The following is a 15,099-nucleotide window of genomic DNA, read 5'->3' as shown; positions in this document are numbered from 1 at the left end:
CAATTGCCTTATCCCTTTTTCCAATGTTTTGAGTAAAACATTGGTGGCGACTCCAAGAACCCTTCTTTTTACGAAAACCACTAATCCATGGAGGGTCCCGCTTGGGATTAACATGGATTGGTGAATCATTTAATAAAATTGTTAGTTCGATGAGGTCTTAGTTTGAGAATAAGTCGTTCTAACAACCCATCATCTTTCAAAACTTTAAAAAGAGTCCGACCATCGTCGCGAATGCCAAGGTCCGTTTCGGCGGGTGGCGACAGATGGCGACTCCACTGGGGAAGCCTCGAGAGTCAGTCCCATTTAGTGATGGATATTTCTAAAATAATAGTTTAAAATTACTTCATTACCCCTCACTTGTATGATAACATGCTTTATCTATTTGGCTTTAATAACTGTTGTATGTTTAAATTCTCGCAATTGTTTGAAATACAAACTGCACACGAACCTTTGCACACGACAGTTCCCTCTATACCCGGGGGCATGAGTGGAAAGCCATAGGGAGTGGATGTTAGTACGGCCGGTTGTCGAATGGGTCTAGGTGCCCGTAGAACGTTGTCGGAAAACATCACTCAAGGTGATAACCATGAACTCAAGTCCGACAATGCGTTGGAGCTTTCCATCGACTTACGACGAGAGGGATTGGGTCCCTATAATGGGGGCACCTTGGGGGCCTCAGACCAGTGAGAACAGTTAGAACCACCTTGAATATGCACTTTTCTGCAGGATACCCCTACCTCGTGATTCGCTCGTGACTGTTCGTGGATGAGTGAATTGTCTGTGCATTGTTTATGTGACATTGTTTGAGCATACATTGCTTTCTTTAAACATACAACATTCTCCTTTTAAAAATAAGAATAAATAGGAATAAAAATCTTCCATTACATGGTGTTAACATCTACCATCATCACATTCATGTAGGTAGTTTCCCTTTTCACCCAAAAAATACAAAAAACAAAATACTCAAAGAAAAATATCCAAAAAAAAGATATTTATCCAAACCAAGCAATATCATGCATCATCTTAGGAGCATCCCGAAAACATGATAATGCTTAGTTGAATAAACACAATGCATGCATATTCAACGTCATCATCTCATATCATGCATTCTTATCAAAGATCATGGAGGGATCTAGGTTTGCATTTCATACATCCCTCCTAGTAATTCATTAATAAACATTAATAAAAAGAAAGGATTAATCGATGCGTATGTTCAGAATGGATCGCACGCCATTTGTTATTAAGTGTAAGCCAACAACCGCGCCAAGTGAGCGCACATCAACTCCGTTGTTGGTAATCAAGACGAATAAAGGGAAAGGTCCGATACCATTGAAGATCACTGCTCCAAGACCTTTTCCCTACAAATCAAATAAAGCTGTGCCATGGATATACGACATCCATTCTTCTGCCGACAGCGATATCTCTAACATCGCTGGACTTGGGGGCATGACTAGGAGTGGCAGGATCTACACTCCCGAAGATCTTCATGACAAAGCTCCCAAGAATAAAGGAAAAAGAAAAAGAGAAAACCGAGGAAAACAAAGAATCTGAGGAGGAGACTGACGAGCTGTTAAGATATATCCGACAGAGCGAGTACTCCATCGTGGATCAACTTCATAGGACGCCAGCAAAGATTACCCTGTTGTCGTTGATCTTAAGCTCCGAACCGCATCGACAAGCTCTGTTGAAAGTCTTGAACGAGGCATACGTGTCGCACACTATCTCCCAAGACAAATTTGAGGGGATTGTTAGTCACATCACGGCTAATGATCACCTTACTTTCACCGATGAAGAGATCCCCGCTGGGGGACCGAATCACAACAAGCCCTTGCACATCTCTGTAAAGTGCAAGGAATATCACATCGCTAAAGTCTTGGTGGATAATGGATCTTCCTTGAACGTGATGCCAAAAAGAACACTTGATCAAGTGGCAATCAAGGGAGTCCAAATGCGCCCGAGCAACATGATCGTTCGAGCTTTCGACAGTTCTAAAAGAGAAGTGGTGGGAGAAGTCAATCTTCCAATCCAAATTGGACCCACCATCTTCAACGTCGAATTTCAAGTGATGGACATTACTCCCGCATACAGCTGTCTCCTCGGCCGACCTTGGATTCATGATGCGAAAGCTGTTCCCTCTACGCTCCACCAGAAAGTCAAATTCATAGTGGATGACAAGCTGGTGACCGTACAAGCTGAAGATGACATACTCATCAGCAAGCCATCTGCCATACCATACGTGGATGCAGCAGAGGAAGCTCTAGAGACCGCCTTCCAAGCATTGGAGATTGCCAATGTTGAAACGTTTCCCCGAGAAATGAAGAAGGTAGCCTATATGCTCACCAAGAATGGAAACTTGCCCGGACAAGGACTTGGCAAGGATTCCCAAGGGATTCCCGAGCTACCCATCATCAAAGATAATCCGGGGAAACAAGGGCTAGGATATAACCCTAATAAAGATCAAAGGACGAAGAGGAATCAAGATCCTTCTCGACGTTCTTTAAGCCAGATCTTTAGGAAGGCCGGTTCACAAGCGTTAAGGCCGGTCGTCGTCGTCAAGTGTTTTTCTCCTTCCGATAGGGATGTATAGACCTGATGACTATTAGAGATTACTCCTCGGGGACAGCCCGACCCCCGAGCCTCGATAGGGCACATGTTTCCTCTAGAATTATAATAAAATCATTCTTTATTATTTCTTATTGCTTCTTTTCTTGCTTGCAATAAATTTCTAGACCACATTATTTTAACCCTGTTTGAATAAGCATGAATGAGGTTAAAATTGTCTTAATAACAATAAACCCGCATCATTTTTATGTGGAAGTGTGTGTGACAACTTGAAGCACCTTTCCTTGGCCTCGACAAGTGCCATCATGGATAAAAAGAAATCCTTTAAAATAAAAGAAGCTCGGCAGGAAACCCAAAAAGGGGGCTGCGCAAAAATAAGAGCAAAGAACCCGCTAGGAATCCCACAAAAGGGTGACCTAGGCAAAAATTAGGGTTGCAAAAATAAACAAAAACAAAGGTCCGCTAAGATGCCACAAAGGGGGTGTTTTAGGCAAAAATAAGGACAATCAAAAAAGCAAAAGAAATCCATGATGGTACCATGAACCGAATTCAAAAAGAAAGGTTCAAGGAAAGCTATCTAAGTTGTCAAATCACAACGTCAAATAACAAGACTTTCTTAACTTCATAAGTGTTTAATCAAACAAGCCTAAACACATGAGCCTACCTTGGCCATCCATTCTTACAAAAACCATTTTCAAAATAATAATAATCCCCTCTAAAACACAAACTTTTGAACAAAAAATATCTTTCCTTTCTTTTCTCTCTTGTCCCAAACGATTTTAGAATAATCTAGTGGAAACATGGAGATATAGTGGTCAATAGGAGGGTTGACACGTTTTCTAAAGGAAGGAAAGGATCACTTGGTTGATGACACCAATCTCGATATAACACGCATCATTTCTCGGTTACATAAATCGGCAGCGCACAGCCCGTCTAGAGGAATGGCAAAATCCAAACAAAGAAACGCATCGGTTAATTCTTTTGAAAAATAAATCAAATAGAATTAGGTGCATCATACCGCATACATGCATACAGATGATAGGTGTACTGGAAGATCACTTATTCTCTGTTTATTGAAAAAACCAAAAATCAAAAAAAAAAATCAAACTTCAGAAAAACAATGCGCCCGTACCATGTTCAGTACGCCGTACTAAAATTAGGGTTATAAACAAATTTTTAACTCAATACAGGCGTACTGAAATGGATACAGCCGTATTGGCCTTTAGTTGCACATTTAAAGACCTTATCATGAGGCAATCGCATAAAATAGAAAAATAGAAAAAAAATTGCTTGTGTATGACAGCAGTCAACAGAAAAAGCCAAAAAACGACAAAAAAGACAAAAATTCAGAAAATCAACCGCATCATACAGAATAACTGAGCCTGGAGAGGCTTGCCGAAATAATACTCCCTCATCATACAGAATAACTGAGCCTGGAGAGGCTTGCCAAAATAATACTCCCCCATCGTACAGAATAATTGAGCCTGGAGAGGCTTGCCGAAATAATACTCCCTCATCATACAGAATAACTGAGCCTGGAGAGGCTTGCCGAAATAATACTCCCTCATCATACAGAATAACTAAGCCTGGAGAGGCTTGCCGAAATAATACTCCCCCATTGTACAGGACAATATATATATCACTATCTCAAACCTTGAGAGGTTGGCTTCTGGCTTTGCAATTTTAATCAAAGTGAGATTAAACCCACAAAGCAATGAAACCAAAGATAGAGCATATAGAGTCAAATGTACCATAGGATACCTATCTCTGTAGACTAAGGAGTTCCAAGTGTTCATCTTAGGAACATGAACCTTAGTGAGTGTATTCAACTTATGTATCCTCTCTATGAGAGTAATCCAAACACTCAATCATTGTAAGAACTAAGGTTGCATACCTTAGTGAGTGTACAAACCTATGTATCCTCTCTATGAGGGTAACCCAAACATTCAAATCAGACCTGTCTAGTTAATGTATGTACAGGCTGAAAAGGCTAGGGAAAGAATAATTATAAAGCCTGGAAAGGATTGTCAAAGAATACTCATTGCGAGCCAGAAGTTGCTGATTAAAGAATACGAGCATTGATGAGTGAAGTCGACGGGCCAGGAGTTGTTTGAGAATACTCACTAAGAGCCAGAAGTGGCTGATTAAACAATACTAGTGCTAATGGTGAAGTTAGCGGGCCAGGAGTTGGTCGAGAATACTCATTGGGAGCCAGAAGTGGCTGAACAAAGAATACTAACGTTAACAAGTGAAGTTGACGAGCCAGGAGTGGTTGATAATACTTGGGACCAGGACTGGTCGTGACCTGGGTGGTCTATAATACTCACTACGAGCCTGAAGAGGCTGAACAAATAATACTTGCACTTCATTGATTATCTAGTGGAACCCTTCATTTGAAGGAGACTAGACGTAGCTCAATTTGAGTGAACTAGTATAAAAATACTTGCATTATTTTTATGTCTTAGACACATTTTTATTTGATTGATTTAATATACTAAAAACTTCGTCTAGCGCTTATCATTATTAAAACTATCTTTAGACGAAAACCATACTTGTTCAACTAATTATTCCAAAAGAATGGTTTTTATTTAAGAAGTATTTTCTCTTTGCAAACGATGAAACTCCTAGACACAAAATGATTTTGTTAAACCAATCCTAGGTAGTTTATGTTCAGCATTCACTAATACTATTTTACTGGATGAAAGAGAGTCTTTTAGCGAAAATGGTTTTAAAATTCCTTTGTTCACACACACACATATTCAACCCCCCTTCTATGTGTTTTTCATCTAACCTCAAGAGTTAGGTTTCTATTATGTTTCATGAAAAGTTTATCAAAAAAAATTACTAAACACTTTTCCTATTAGGTTTCCTTGATTCTCTTTGTGTTGCTGAACTTGTGAACATTGCTTACCAATTAAAACAGAGGTATAAGTGTGCTTGATACATTATAAAAATAAAAGAAAAGAGTGCTTGAAAATTTGACCTAAAATTTTGTACAAATGTGTGAGCACTAGAAAAACAATTTGTGGAATTTTTGGCAGTAGTTTTTACACCTTAATTCCGAGAGTTATTCTTGCATTAAAAAGGAATTAAACTCCTGAGACTACAAGAAAAATATTTGGAAGAAAATATCAAAAGAAAAAAAAACAAAAGAAAGAACAAAGAAAAAGCCAAAAAGGAGTGAAAACTAGTAACATTTTTGGCTCTCGAATTTGTGTGTATCTTGCATTAATTTTTTGTCCAGCCATCACATTGTGTGTCTACCTTGAGTTTTTCATTTTCTAATCCTATATTTTGTTTTTTTAATCTACTCTAATTCCATTGATAGGGTTTCCTTTGAGTGTTAGCCTTTCTTTGGTGCCTTAATTTTTGCTTGTCATTGATTGGAATTCTTTCTAGTCTTGTCTCACTAATTCCACCATTTGGTGTAGCTTTTCCTAATTGTTCCTTTTTAGTTTTTCCATATGTTTCAGCAACTTAAGGTGTTTTGAGTGCTCTTGAAGGTATGGAAGGCCAAGCTACAAAGGTAGTTGATGGAGGGCCATCCAAGGAAGAGACATGCATGATGGTTATTGGACCTTTAACTAGGTCCATGGTTAGGAGGCTGGAGGAGGCTTCTAGAAAGGAGGTGCTTCTTAGACCTTTGCTCTTCATGAGCATTGAGTATGGTTTCTCTTATTATTCTCTTAGTCTCCATTGTATATACATTATATGATACTTGTACATAGTGTTACTTGTATAGGTGTATTTTGTCTTTGTATTTGTAAGGCACTTTCTTTCTTTTATTTTAGGTTCTCCTTTAGGAATTTAGGGTATGTTACTTGGATACTTTTGCTCGATTTTACCTTGTATTAAGGGTCATTCATTTTTGTATTTTTTAGTAGGAAAAGTGAGGTGACAAATAGCAAGGTGTGTAGATGTAACTAGTAATTGAGCCAGAACTGGGCCTAGGGCAAATTTTACATATTGGGCTTGTTTTGCTCCATATTTTTCAAGGATTTGATTTAGATAGGTCTCACCATCATATGGTGAACCTAACTAAACCAACTCCAAGATTTTGGATTGGGTTAAGTATGGAGAAAGACAAGTGGACCGCCTAGCTTGGAGTCTTGGCCGAATTACTTAGCTTCTCTTGCACACTTGGGAAGCTTGTGCTACAAGCTTCTAACTTAGTTTGATTCCCAAGCTTCTAATTTAGAAGCTTGCTCCACAAGCTTCCTAAGCTAACTAGACCGGTCAAGCTAAGCTAACCATGGTTCTCTTGAACCATAGATAGCCTAGCTTGCTCCACAAGTTTCCTTCACCCTATATAAACCTTTTTCTTACATTTGTAATCACTTTTTGGCATATATGAGAGTGAATTCCGAAATTTTTCAGCAATTTTCTCTCTTCTAAAAGTCTCAACCTCTTTGATTTTCATCCAATCCTCTTATCCTTTTCATAGAAGAGTGTGATGATGATTGAAGGGGCTTATCTTTCCTCCAAGGAGTGGCGCCTCTTGTAGGGTGTTCTTCACTAACCATGGTGATTCCAAGGCTTCTCCTTCCATTGGAAGCCTTTGGAGAAGCTTGAGAAGAATCAATGAGCCAAAGATCTAGGGAGAAACTTGAAGAGGAATCAACATCAATCCGGTTCTTCAACAAGTTTTCCATCATTTGGTATCAAGAGTTAGGTCTCCTTGGTAAATTTGTTCTTAAGCTTGTTGAGATTCATGGAGTTGTGAATCAACTCTAACTTGGAGAATGAAGGTTTTGATGATAACAAAATGTGGATTATGAGAACCAAAGCTGACCAAGGACATCAACAAGTCAAAAACAAAGTCAAGAAGAAAATATGGATATTATAAAGTGTAATAGGGATAGCTCATAAGTTATATTGTTTTGTTGAACTTATTTTGCATGTGTGTGTGCTTTGTGCATGAGTCAATCTTTATCTAATCTGACTAAGAGTGAGTATGATGATGAGTTAGATACTTGAAAAGTTATTTTGAGATATAAAATAGAATTTTTGAAAACTAACTCAAAATAATCGATTATTCCAACAATAGGTGAAAAGGATGCCTTGCTGCAATAATCGATTATTTGTGAAATAATCGATTATCCCAGGAATCACTCTATGGAATAATCGATTATCCTGCAAAATAATCGATTAATCTGTTCTTGGTTGATTTCCAGAAATCATGAAGAACAAAATAATTGATTATCCTTTAAAATAATCGATTGTCTGGTTCTAAAAATGTTATAAATAGTTTTCAAACTTTGAAACTTCAGAACAAGAAAGAACAAAGAATGAGTTAACAATCAAAAAGAGAAAAACATTATTGTGAAGTCTTTGTGACCTTCTTGGAAGTGTTTTCTTTTTGAAACTGATGAGGACATGGGCAAGGATTTAGGAGCACTCAAAGGACTTGGAGGACCAATGACTAGGGCGAGGACTAAAAAGGCCAAAGATGCTTTGCAACAAGTTACGGCCCTCATTCTTGAAGAAATGCCTAAAGATGAAAACAAGGCCAAGATGGTGAATTGTATCAAGGATTATGAAGCCTAATTACTCTATGGTGTTCTTAGTAATTGTAATTAGTAAATAAAGGCCTAAAACTCTTGTTAAAGTGGCTGCCAACTCTTTTTGGGCTGCACCACTTATTGGGCTAGTTTTTTAAGCAAGTTATTTTTATCAAATAAGGCCCAAAACCTTTGGGATGAGTCAGCCATGAGGCATACCAGAGGGGTGCACGAATTTAGCATGTGTTTTATTTAATGTTTTAGTGGTCATAATTGTTAGGCTTAGTGGAAGTTCAATAATTGCCCACTAAAGTGTTTTTTTATAATATTTTGTCATTAGTGGTCATAATTCAGGCTTAGTGGAGTCCATTATTTGTCCACTAATGTAAGTGAAGGTTGTTGATTGTAAGCTATATAAGCTGCCCATGGGGATGAACAAAATCAGATCAGAATTTGAGTTTTAATTACTGAGAGTAATTCTCTAATTGTTCTTGAGTGATTCAAGAGTTTGGGCATATCAAAGGATAAACCACAATTCTTTGTGTGAAGCCTTTTCCTTGGAAGAGTGATTCTTCCTTCATTCATTTTTTTTACTGTATCCTTTTACCTTCATTTCTAGCATTCTAATTCCAGAAAATTAAGTTCCAGATTTTTGAACCCAAAAGATCCTTCTTCATTCCTTGTGCAAATTAGGAATCCTATCATTTGGTATCAGAGCTCCGGTTTTTTTTTGGGCCATCCACATCATTTGCTGGAATTTCTTTGGGTAACATCTTTCCTTATTATTTCTCATTACCATTGATATTACCTTAGTGTTCTTTCTTTATTTCTGAACCATTGCAAAAATTAGGCCTGAATAGTATTAAAAAAAAAAAAAAATTCGTGAATATATAAAAAAAAAAAAAAAAGTTGTGGCTGAATGGTTCATGCGTTTAGAACACTTAAGACTCAAAATTTAAGGTAATATTTCGGTTGGGTTGAAGGGTGTTACTAACTTATCTAAAATTCCAGTTTTTGATTCCTAAGTTTCCTTGTTTTCTTTTTGAATTTTAGGTGACTGTTTTGTATTCCTTTCTTTTTTTTTTTAAGCCTACCCTGAACCTTGCTTTTAACACAAAATATCAAATTTGTGGTTTGTTCTTTGTGTTGTCTATTTTTGAATTGCTTTTTAAAAAAAAAAAAAGAGTGATCTTTTTACGAGTGTAAACACGTGAGAAGAGTGGTGAGGTCCTATTTTCTTTGTGTTTGTTAGTACTCTTGTTTTTTTTTTGAAGATGGCAGATGGAGATCATTTGGATGGAACACAAAGACTCTTGTTCGACGCTATTAATGCTCAAATGCAAAGATTATTGAGAGAAAACAATGAGGAGTTGTATGGAAGAATTGAACGATTAGAGAATTATGAACATCATGAAGAAGAAAGGAGAGGAAGAATTGGTGGTGCTCCTAGGCAAAACAGAATTGAAGGTATTAAACTTAATGTTCCTCCATTTAAGGGGAAGAGTGATCCGGAAGCCTATGTGGAATGGGAACTCAAAATAGAACATATTTTCACTTGTAACAATTATGATGAAGAGCAAAAGGTGAAACTTGCAGCAGCTGAGTTCTCAGACTATGCACTTGTGTGGTGGAATAAGTTGAAAAGAGAAAGGTTGAGAAATGAAGAGCCTTTGGTGGAGACTTGGGCTGAAATGAAAAAGCTCATGAGGAAACGTTATGTGCCAGCTAGCTATGCTAGAGATGTGAAATTTAAACTTCAAAAATTGTCACAAGGCACCAAGGGAGTTGAAGAGTATTACAAAGAATTGGACTTGCTCATGATGCAAGCCAATGTTGAAGAAGATCCGGAACTAACCATGGCTCGTTTTATTAATGGTTTGAATAATGATATTCGTGATGTTGTTGAATTGCAGGAATTTGTTGATATAGAAGATTTGCTGCACAAATCCATTCAAGTGGAACAACAACTCAAAAGAAAAAGTGTGACCAAGAAGAGTTCTTCTAATTATAATTCCTTTAGTTGGAAGGACAAAAATAAGAAGGAGGTGACTGCCACTTCAAGCAATCCAGCATCTACTTCTCATGTAAAATCATCCTCTAAGACCCTAGAACAGCCTCAAAAGAAGAGTAAAGACATAAAATGTTTTAAGTGTCAAGGCATGGGTCATTATGCCTATGAGTGTCCTACCAAAAGGACCATGGTTCTCAAGGAGAATGGGGATTACACTAGCCAATCTGATGTTAGTGAAGAAGAGGAAGGTGACATTGAGGAGGAGGAGGAGGCCCTTGAGGGAGATTTATTGATGATAAGGAGAATGATGGGTAGTCAAATGAGTCCTTTAGAAATAAGCCAAAGGGAGAATATTTTCCACACAAGGTGTTCCATCAATGGAAAGGTTTGCATGGTGATTATTGATGGAGGGAGTTGCGCTAATGTGGCTAGTGCTAGATTAGTGTCAAAGCTAAATTTAGACACTAAACCACATCCTAGACCATATAAACTTCAGTGGCTTAGTGAGGATGGAGAGGTGCAAGTGAGGCAGCAAGTAGAAGTGGAGATTTCCATTGGAAAATACAAAGATAAGGTGCTATGTGATGTAGTTCCAATGGAGGCCAGCCACATACTTTTAGGAAGGCCTTGGCAATTTGACACTAAAGCCGTCCATGATGGCTATTCCAATAAGATTTCTTTTGTGCACCAAAATAAAAAGATTGTCCTCAAGCCTTTGAGTCCTAAAGAGGTGTGTGAGGATCAATTGAGGATGAGAGAAAAGATTTCTTTGGAGAGAAAAGAAAGTGATCTTGAGAAAAAGAGTGAAAAAAATTTAAAAAAAAGAAAAGGAGTGAAACACTTGAGAGAAGAGAGAGTCTTTTGGCAACAAAGAGTGAGGTGAAGAGGTTGTTCCTTGCTAAACAGCCCCTTTATCTAATGTATTGCAAAAATCAGATTTTAAACACTAACACTTTTGATGAATTGGAAATACCTTCTAGTGTTAAATCTCTTTTGCAGGAATTTCGTGATGTTTTTCCATCAAGCATACCAAGTGGACTACCACCTTTGAGGGGAATTGAACACCAAATTGATCTCATTCCAGGAGCTTCTTTACCCAATAAGCCAGCTTATAGAAGCAATCCACAAGAAACGCAAGAAATACAAAAGCAAGTGGATGAACTCATGGCCAAAGGATGGGTAAGAAATAGCATGAGTCCTTGTGCTGTTCCAGTAATTTTGGTCCCTAAAAAAGATGGTACATGGAGAATGTGTTCTGATTGTAGGGCTCTAAATAAAATCACCATAAAATATAGGCACCCAATTCCTAGACTTGATGATTTGCTTGATGAATTGCATGGTGCAAGTTTTTTTCTCTAAAATTGATTTGAAAAGTGGGTATAATCAAATTAGAATTAGAGAGGGTGATGAATGGAAAACTGCTTTTAAAACAAAATATGGTTTGTATGAGTGGTTGGTTATGCCTTTTGGCTTAACTAATGCACCCAGTACTTTCATGAGATTGATGAACCATGTTTTGAGGGAATTTATTGGCAAATTTGTTGTAGTATATTTTGATGATATTCTTGTCTATAGCACTTCTCTTGAATTGCATGTGGAACATTTGAAATCTGTTTTGAATGTGCTGAAGGAAGAACATTTGTTTGCCAATCTTGAAAAATGTGTGTTTTGTACTGATCATGTTGTATTCCTTGGTTTTGTTGTAAGTTCTAAAGGAGTACAAGTAGATGAGGAAAAGGTTAAGGCCATCCAAGAATGGCCCACACCTAAATCCGTGAGTGAAGTGAGAAGTTTCCATGGTTTGGCAAGTTTTTATAGGAGGTTTGTTAAGGACTTTAGCACCTTGGCAGCACCTCTTAATGAAGTAGTAAAGAAACATGTGGGTTTTAAGTGGGGAGAGAAACAAGAGGAAGCCTTTGTTGCTCTTAAGCAAAGGTTAACCAATGCGCCTATTCTTGCTTTACCAAACTTTGCTAAATCTTTTGAAATTGAATGTGATGCTTCCAATGTTGGTATTGGGGCTGTGTTGTTACAAGAAGGCCATCCAATTGCTTATTTTAGTGAAAAATTACGTGGGGCTGCCCTTAACTTTTCCACTTATGATAAGGAATTGTATGCCTTGGTAAGAGCTTTGAAAACATGGCAACACTATATTTTTCCCAAAGAATTTGTAATACATAGTGATCATGAGTCCCTAAGGTATTTGAAGGGACAAGGCAAGCTTAACAAGAGGCATGCCAAGTGGGTGGAGTTTTTGGAACAATTTCCCTATGTCATAAAACATAAAAGGGGCAAAGGGAACATTGTGGCTGATGCTTTATCAAGGAGACATACATTACTTTCCACTCTTGAAACTAAATTGCTTGGATTTGAATCTTTGAAAGAAATGTATGCTTCTGATGAAACTTTTGGTGAAATATATGCTGCATGTGAGAAATTATCTCAAAATGGGTATTTTAAGCACAATGGGTTTTTATTTAAAGAAAACAAATTGTGTGTGCCTGCATGTTCCATTAGAGAATTGCTTGTTAATGAATCACATGGTGGTGGTTTGATGGGGCACTTTGGGATTAAAAAGACTTTGGAAATTTTACAAGAACATTTCTTTTGGCCTCATATGAAACGTGATGTGCAAAAATTTTGTGAACATTGTGTTGTGTGCAAAATGGCTAAATCTAAATCATTATCGCAAGGATTGTATACTCCTTTGCCAACTCCTGAATATCCTTGGATTGACATATCTATGGACTTTGTGTTAGGACTGCCTAGAACAAAGAATGGCAAAGATTCTATTTTTGTGGTTGTTGACAGGTTCTCAAAAATGGCACATTTCATACCTTGCAAAAAGGTAGATGATGCGTGTCATGTGGCTGATTTGTTTTTCAAAGAAGTTGTGAGACTTCATGGTGTGCCAAGGAGTATTGTAAGTGATAGGGATGCTAAATTCCTTAGTCATTTTTGGAGGACTTTGTGGGGAAAGATAGGTACTAAATTATTATTTTCAACAACTTGTCACCCACAAACTGATGGACAAACTGAGGTAGTCAATAGAACTTTGGGAACCTTGCTTAGGACTGTTTTAAAAAAAAATATTAAGTATTGGGAAGCAAGTTTGCCTCATGTTGAATTTGCATATAATAGGGCTGTCCATAGCACCACAAATTGTTCACCTTTTGAGGTTGTGTATGGTTTTAACCCATTGACTCCTCTTGATTTATTGCCTATGCCTAACATTTCTGTTTTTAAACATAAAGAAGGGCAGGCCAAAGCAGACTATGTGAAGAAGTTACACGAACGTGTGAAGGCTCAAATTGAGAAGAAAAATGAGAGCTACGCAAAACATGCTAACAAAGGGCGAAAGAAAGTTGTGTTTCAACCTGGTGATTGGGTTTGGGTACACATGAGAAAGGAAAGATTTCCGGAACAAAGGAAATCAAAGCTTTTGCCAAGAGGGGATGGTCCATTTCAAGTACTTGAAAGAATAAATGACAATGCTTACAAGATTGAATTGCCCGGTGAGTACAATGTTAGTTCCACTTTTAATGTTTCTGATTTATCTCTCTTTGATGTAGAAGATGGAGATTTTGATTTGAGGACAAATTCTTCTCAAGAGGGAGGGAATGATGAGGACATGGGCAAGGATTTAGGAGCACTCAAAGGACTTGGAGGACCAATGACTAGGGCGAGGACTAAAAAGGCCAAAGATGCTTTGCAACAAGTTACGACCCTCATTCTTGAAGAAATGCCTAAAGATGAAAACAAGGCCAAGATGGTGAATTGTATCAAGGATTATGAAGCCTAATTACTCTATGGTGTTCTTAGTAATTGAAATTAGTAAATAAAGGCCTAAAACTCTTGTTAAAGTGGCTGCCAACTCTTTTTGGGCTGCACCACTTATTGGGCTAGTTTTTTAAGCAAGTTATTTTTATCAAATAAGGCCCAAAACCTTTGGGATGAGTCAGCCATGAGGCATACCAGAGGGGTGCACGAATTTAGCATGTGTTTTATTTAATGTTTTAGTGGTCATAATTGTTAGGCTTAGTGGAAGTTCAATAATTGCCCACTAAAGTGTTTTTTTATAATATTTTGTCATTAGTGGTCATAATTCAGGCTTAGTGGAGTCCATTATTTGTCCACTAATGTAAGTGAAGGTTGTTGATTGTAAGCTATATAAGCTGCCCATGGGGATGAACAAAATCAGATCAGAATTTGAGTTTTAATTACTGAGAGTAATTCTCTAATTGTTCTTGAGTGATTCAAGAGTTTGGGCATATCAAAGGATAAACCACAATTCTTTGTGTGAAGCCTTTTCCTTGGAAGAGTGATTCTTCCTTCATTCATTTTTTTTACTGTATCCTTTTACCTTCATTTCTAGCATTCTAATTCCAGAAAATTAAGTTCCTGATTTTTGAACCCAAAAGATCCTTCTTCATTCCTTGTGCAAATTAGGAATCCTATCAGAAACCAAGAAGTAAAATATTTTGTGAAATGCTTTGAAAATATCATCATCATCATCACATTGTTGGAAGAGAAGGATTGAGATTTACTTCTGAATTCACAGTCTGATTTGTTCAGCTTCCAAGTGAATTTGTTCCTTTAATTCTTTGTGAAAAATTGTAAATCTTGAGTAGGTGCCTCAAGTGGTAAGGAATTCTTGTAGTGGGTTTCTACAAGAGGTGTTTTCTTGGGGTCAAGAAAGTGGTTATCTGGAATGTAGGAGTATATGCATGTGTGGTATGCTTGTAAAACTTCTTCATTAAGATAGTGGAACAAATCTAGATCAGATTATGATTGAGGACTGGATGTAGGTCACATGTGGAGTGGCTGAACCAGGATAAAAGACTTGTGCATTCTTCTCTTACCCTTAGCTTTTACTTTGAGTAATATCTTGGTTGTGTGTTAAAGAGAATAATCTTGATTAACATGTTTGTATGCACAACATTGCTTTAAACTAAATCAAACTGTTGCATATTGATTGTTCTTAACTTTGAACTTTATCAAAGATTAATCAATAAAGCATATAGG

The 15,099-nt window shown here is 37.4% G+C and overlaps 1 protein-coding gene across 1 annotated transcript; it reads left to right on the top strand.

Moving 5' to 3' along the window:
* Positions 1 to 9,217: 9,217 nt before the first annotated feature.
* Positions 9,218 to 13,468, top strand: LOC145958305 (uncharacterized). Its single transcript, XM_083075219.1, has 2 exons — positions 9,218 to 11,253; positions 13,329 to 13,468. Exon 1 carries the CDS (start codon positions 9,338 to 9,340, stop codon positions 10,955 to 10,957), a length of 1,620 nt encoding a protein of 539 aa, XP_082931345.1. The 5' UTR covers positions 9,218 to 9,337; the 3' UTR covers positions 10,958 to 11,253; positions 13,329 to 13,468.
* The last annotated feature ends 1,631 nt before the right edge of the window (positions 13,469 to 15,099 follow it).

This window comes from Cajanus cajan, chromosome 5, assembly GCF_000230855.2.
Source record: "Cajanus cajan strain Asha chromosome 5, NIPB_CcT2T_4, whole genome shotgun sequence".
In the NCBI taxonomy this organism is placed as follows: domain Eukaryota; kingdom Viridiplantae; phylum Streptophyta; class Magnoliopsida; order Fabales; family Fabaceae; genus Cajanus; species Cajanus cajan.
This window is presented reverse-complemented; position numbering and strand designations above follow the sequence as displayed.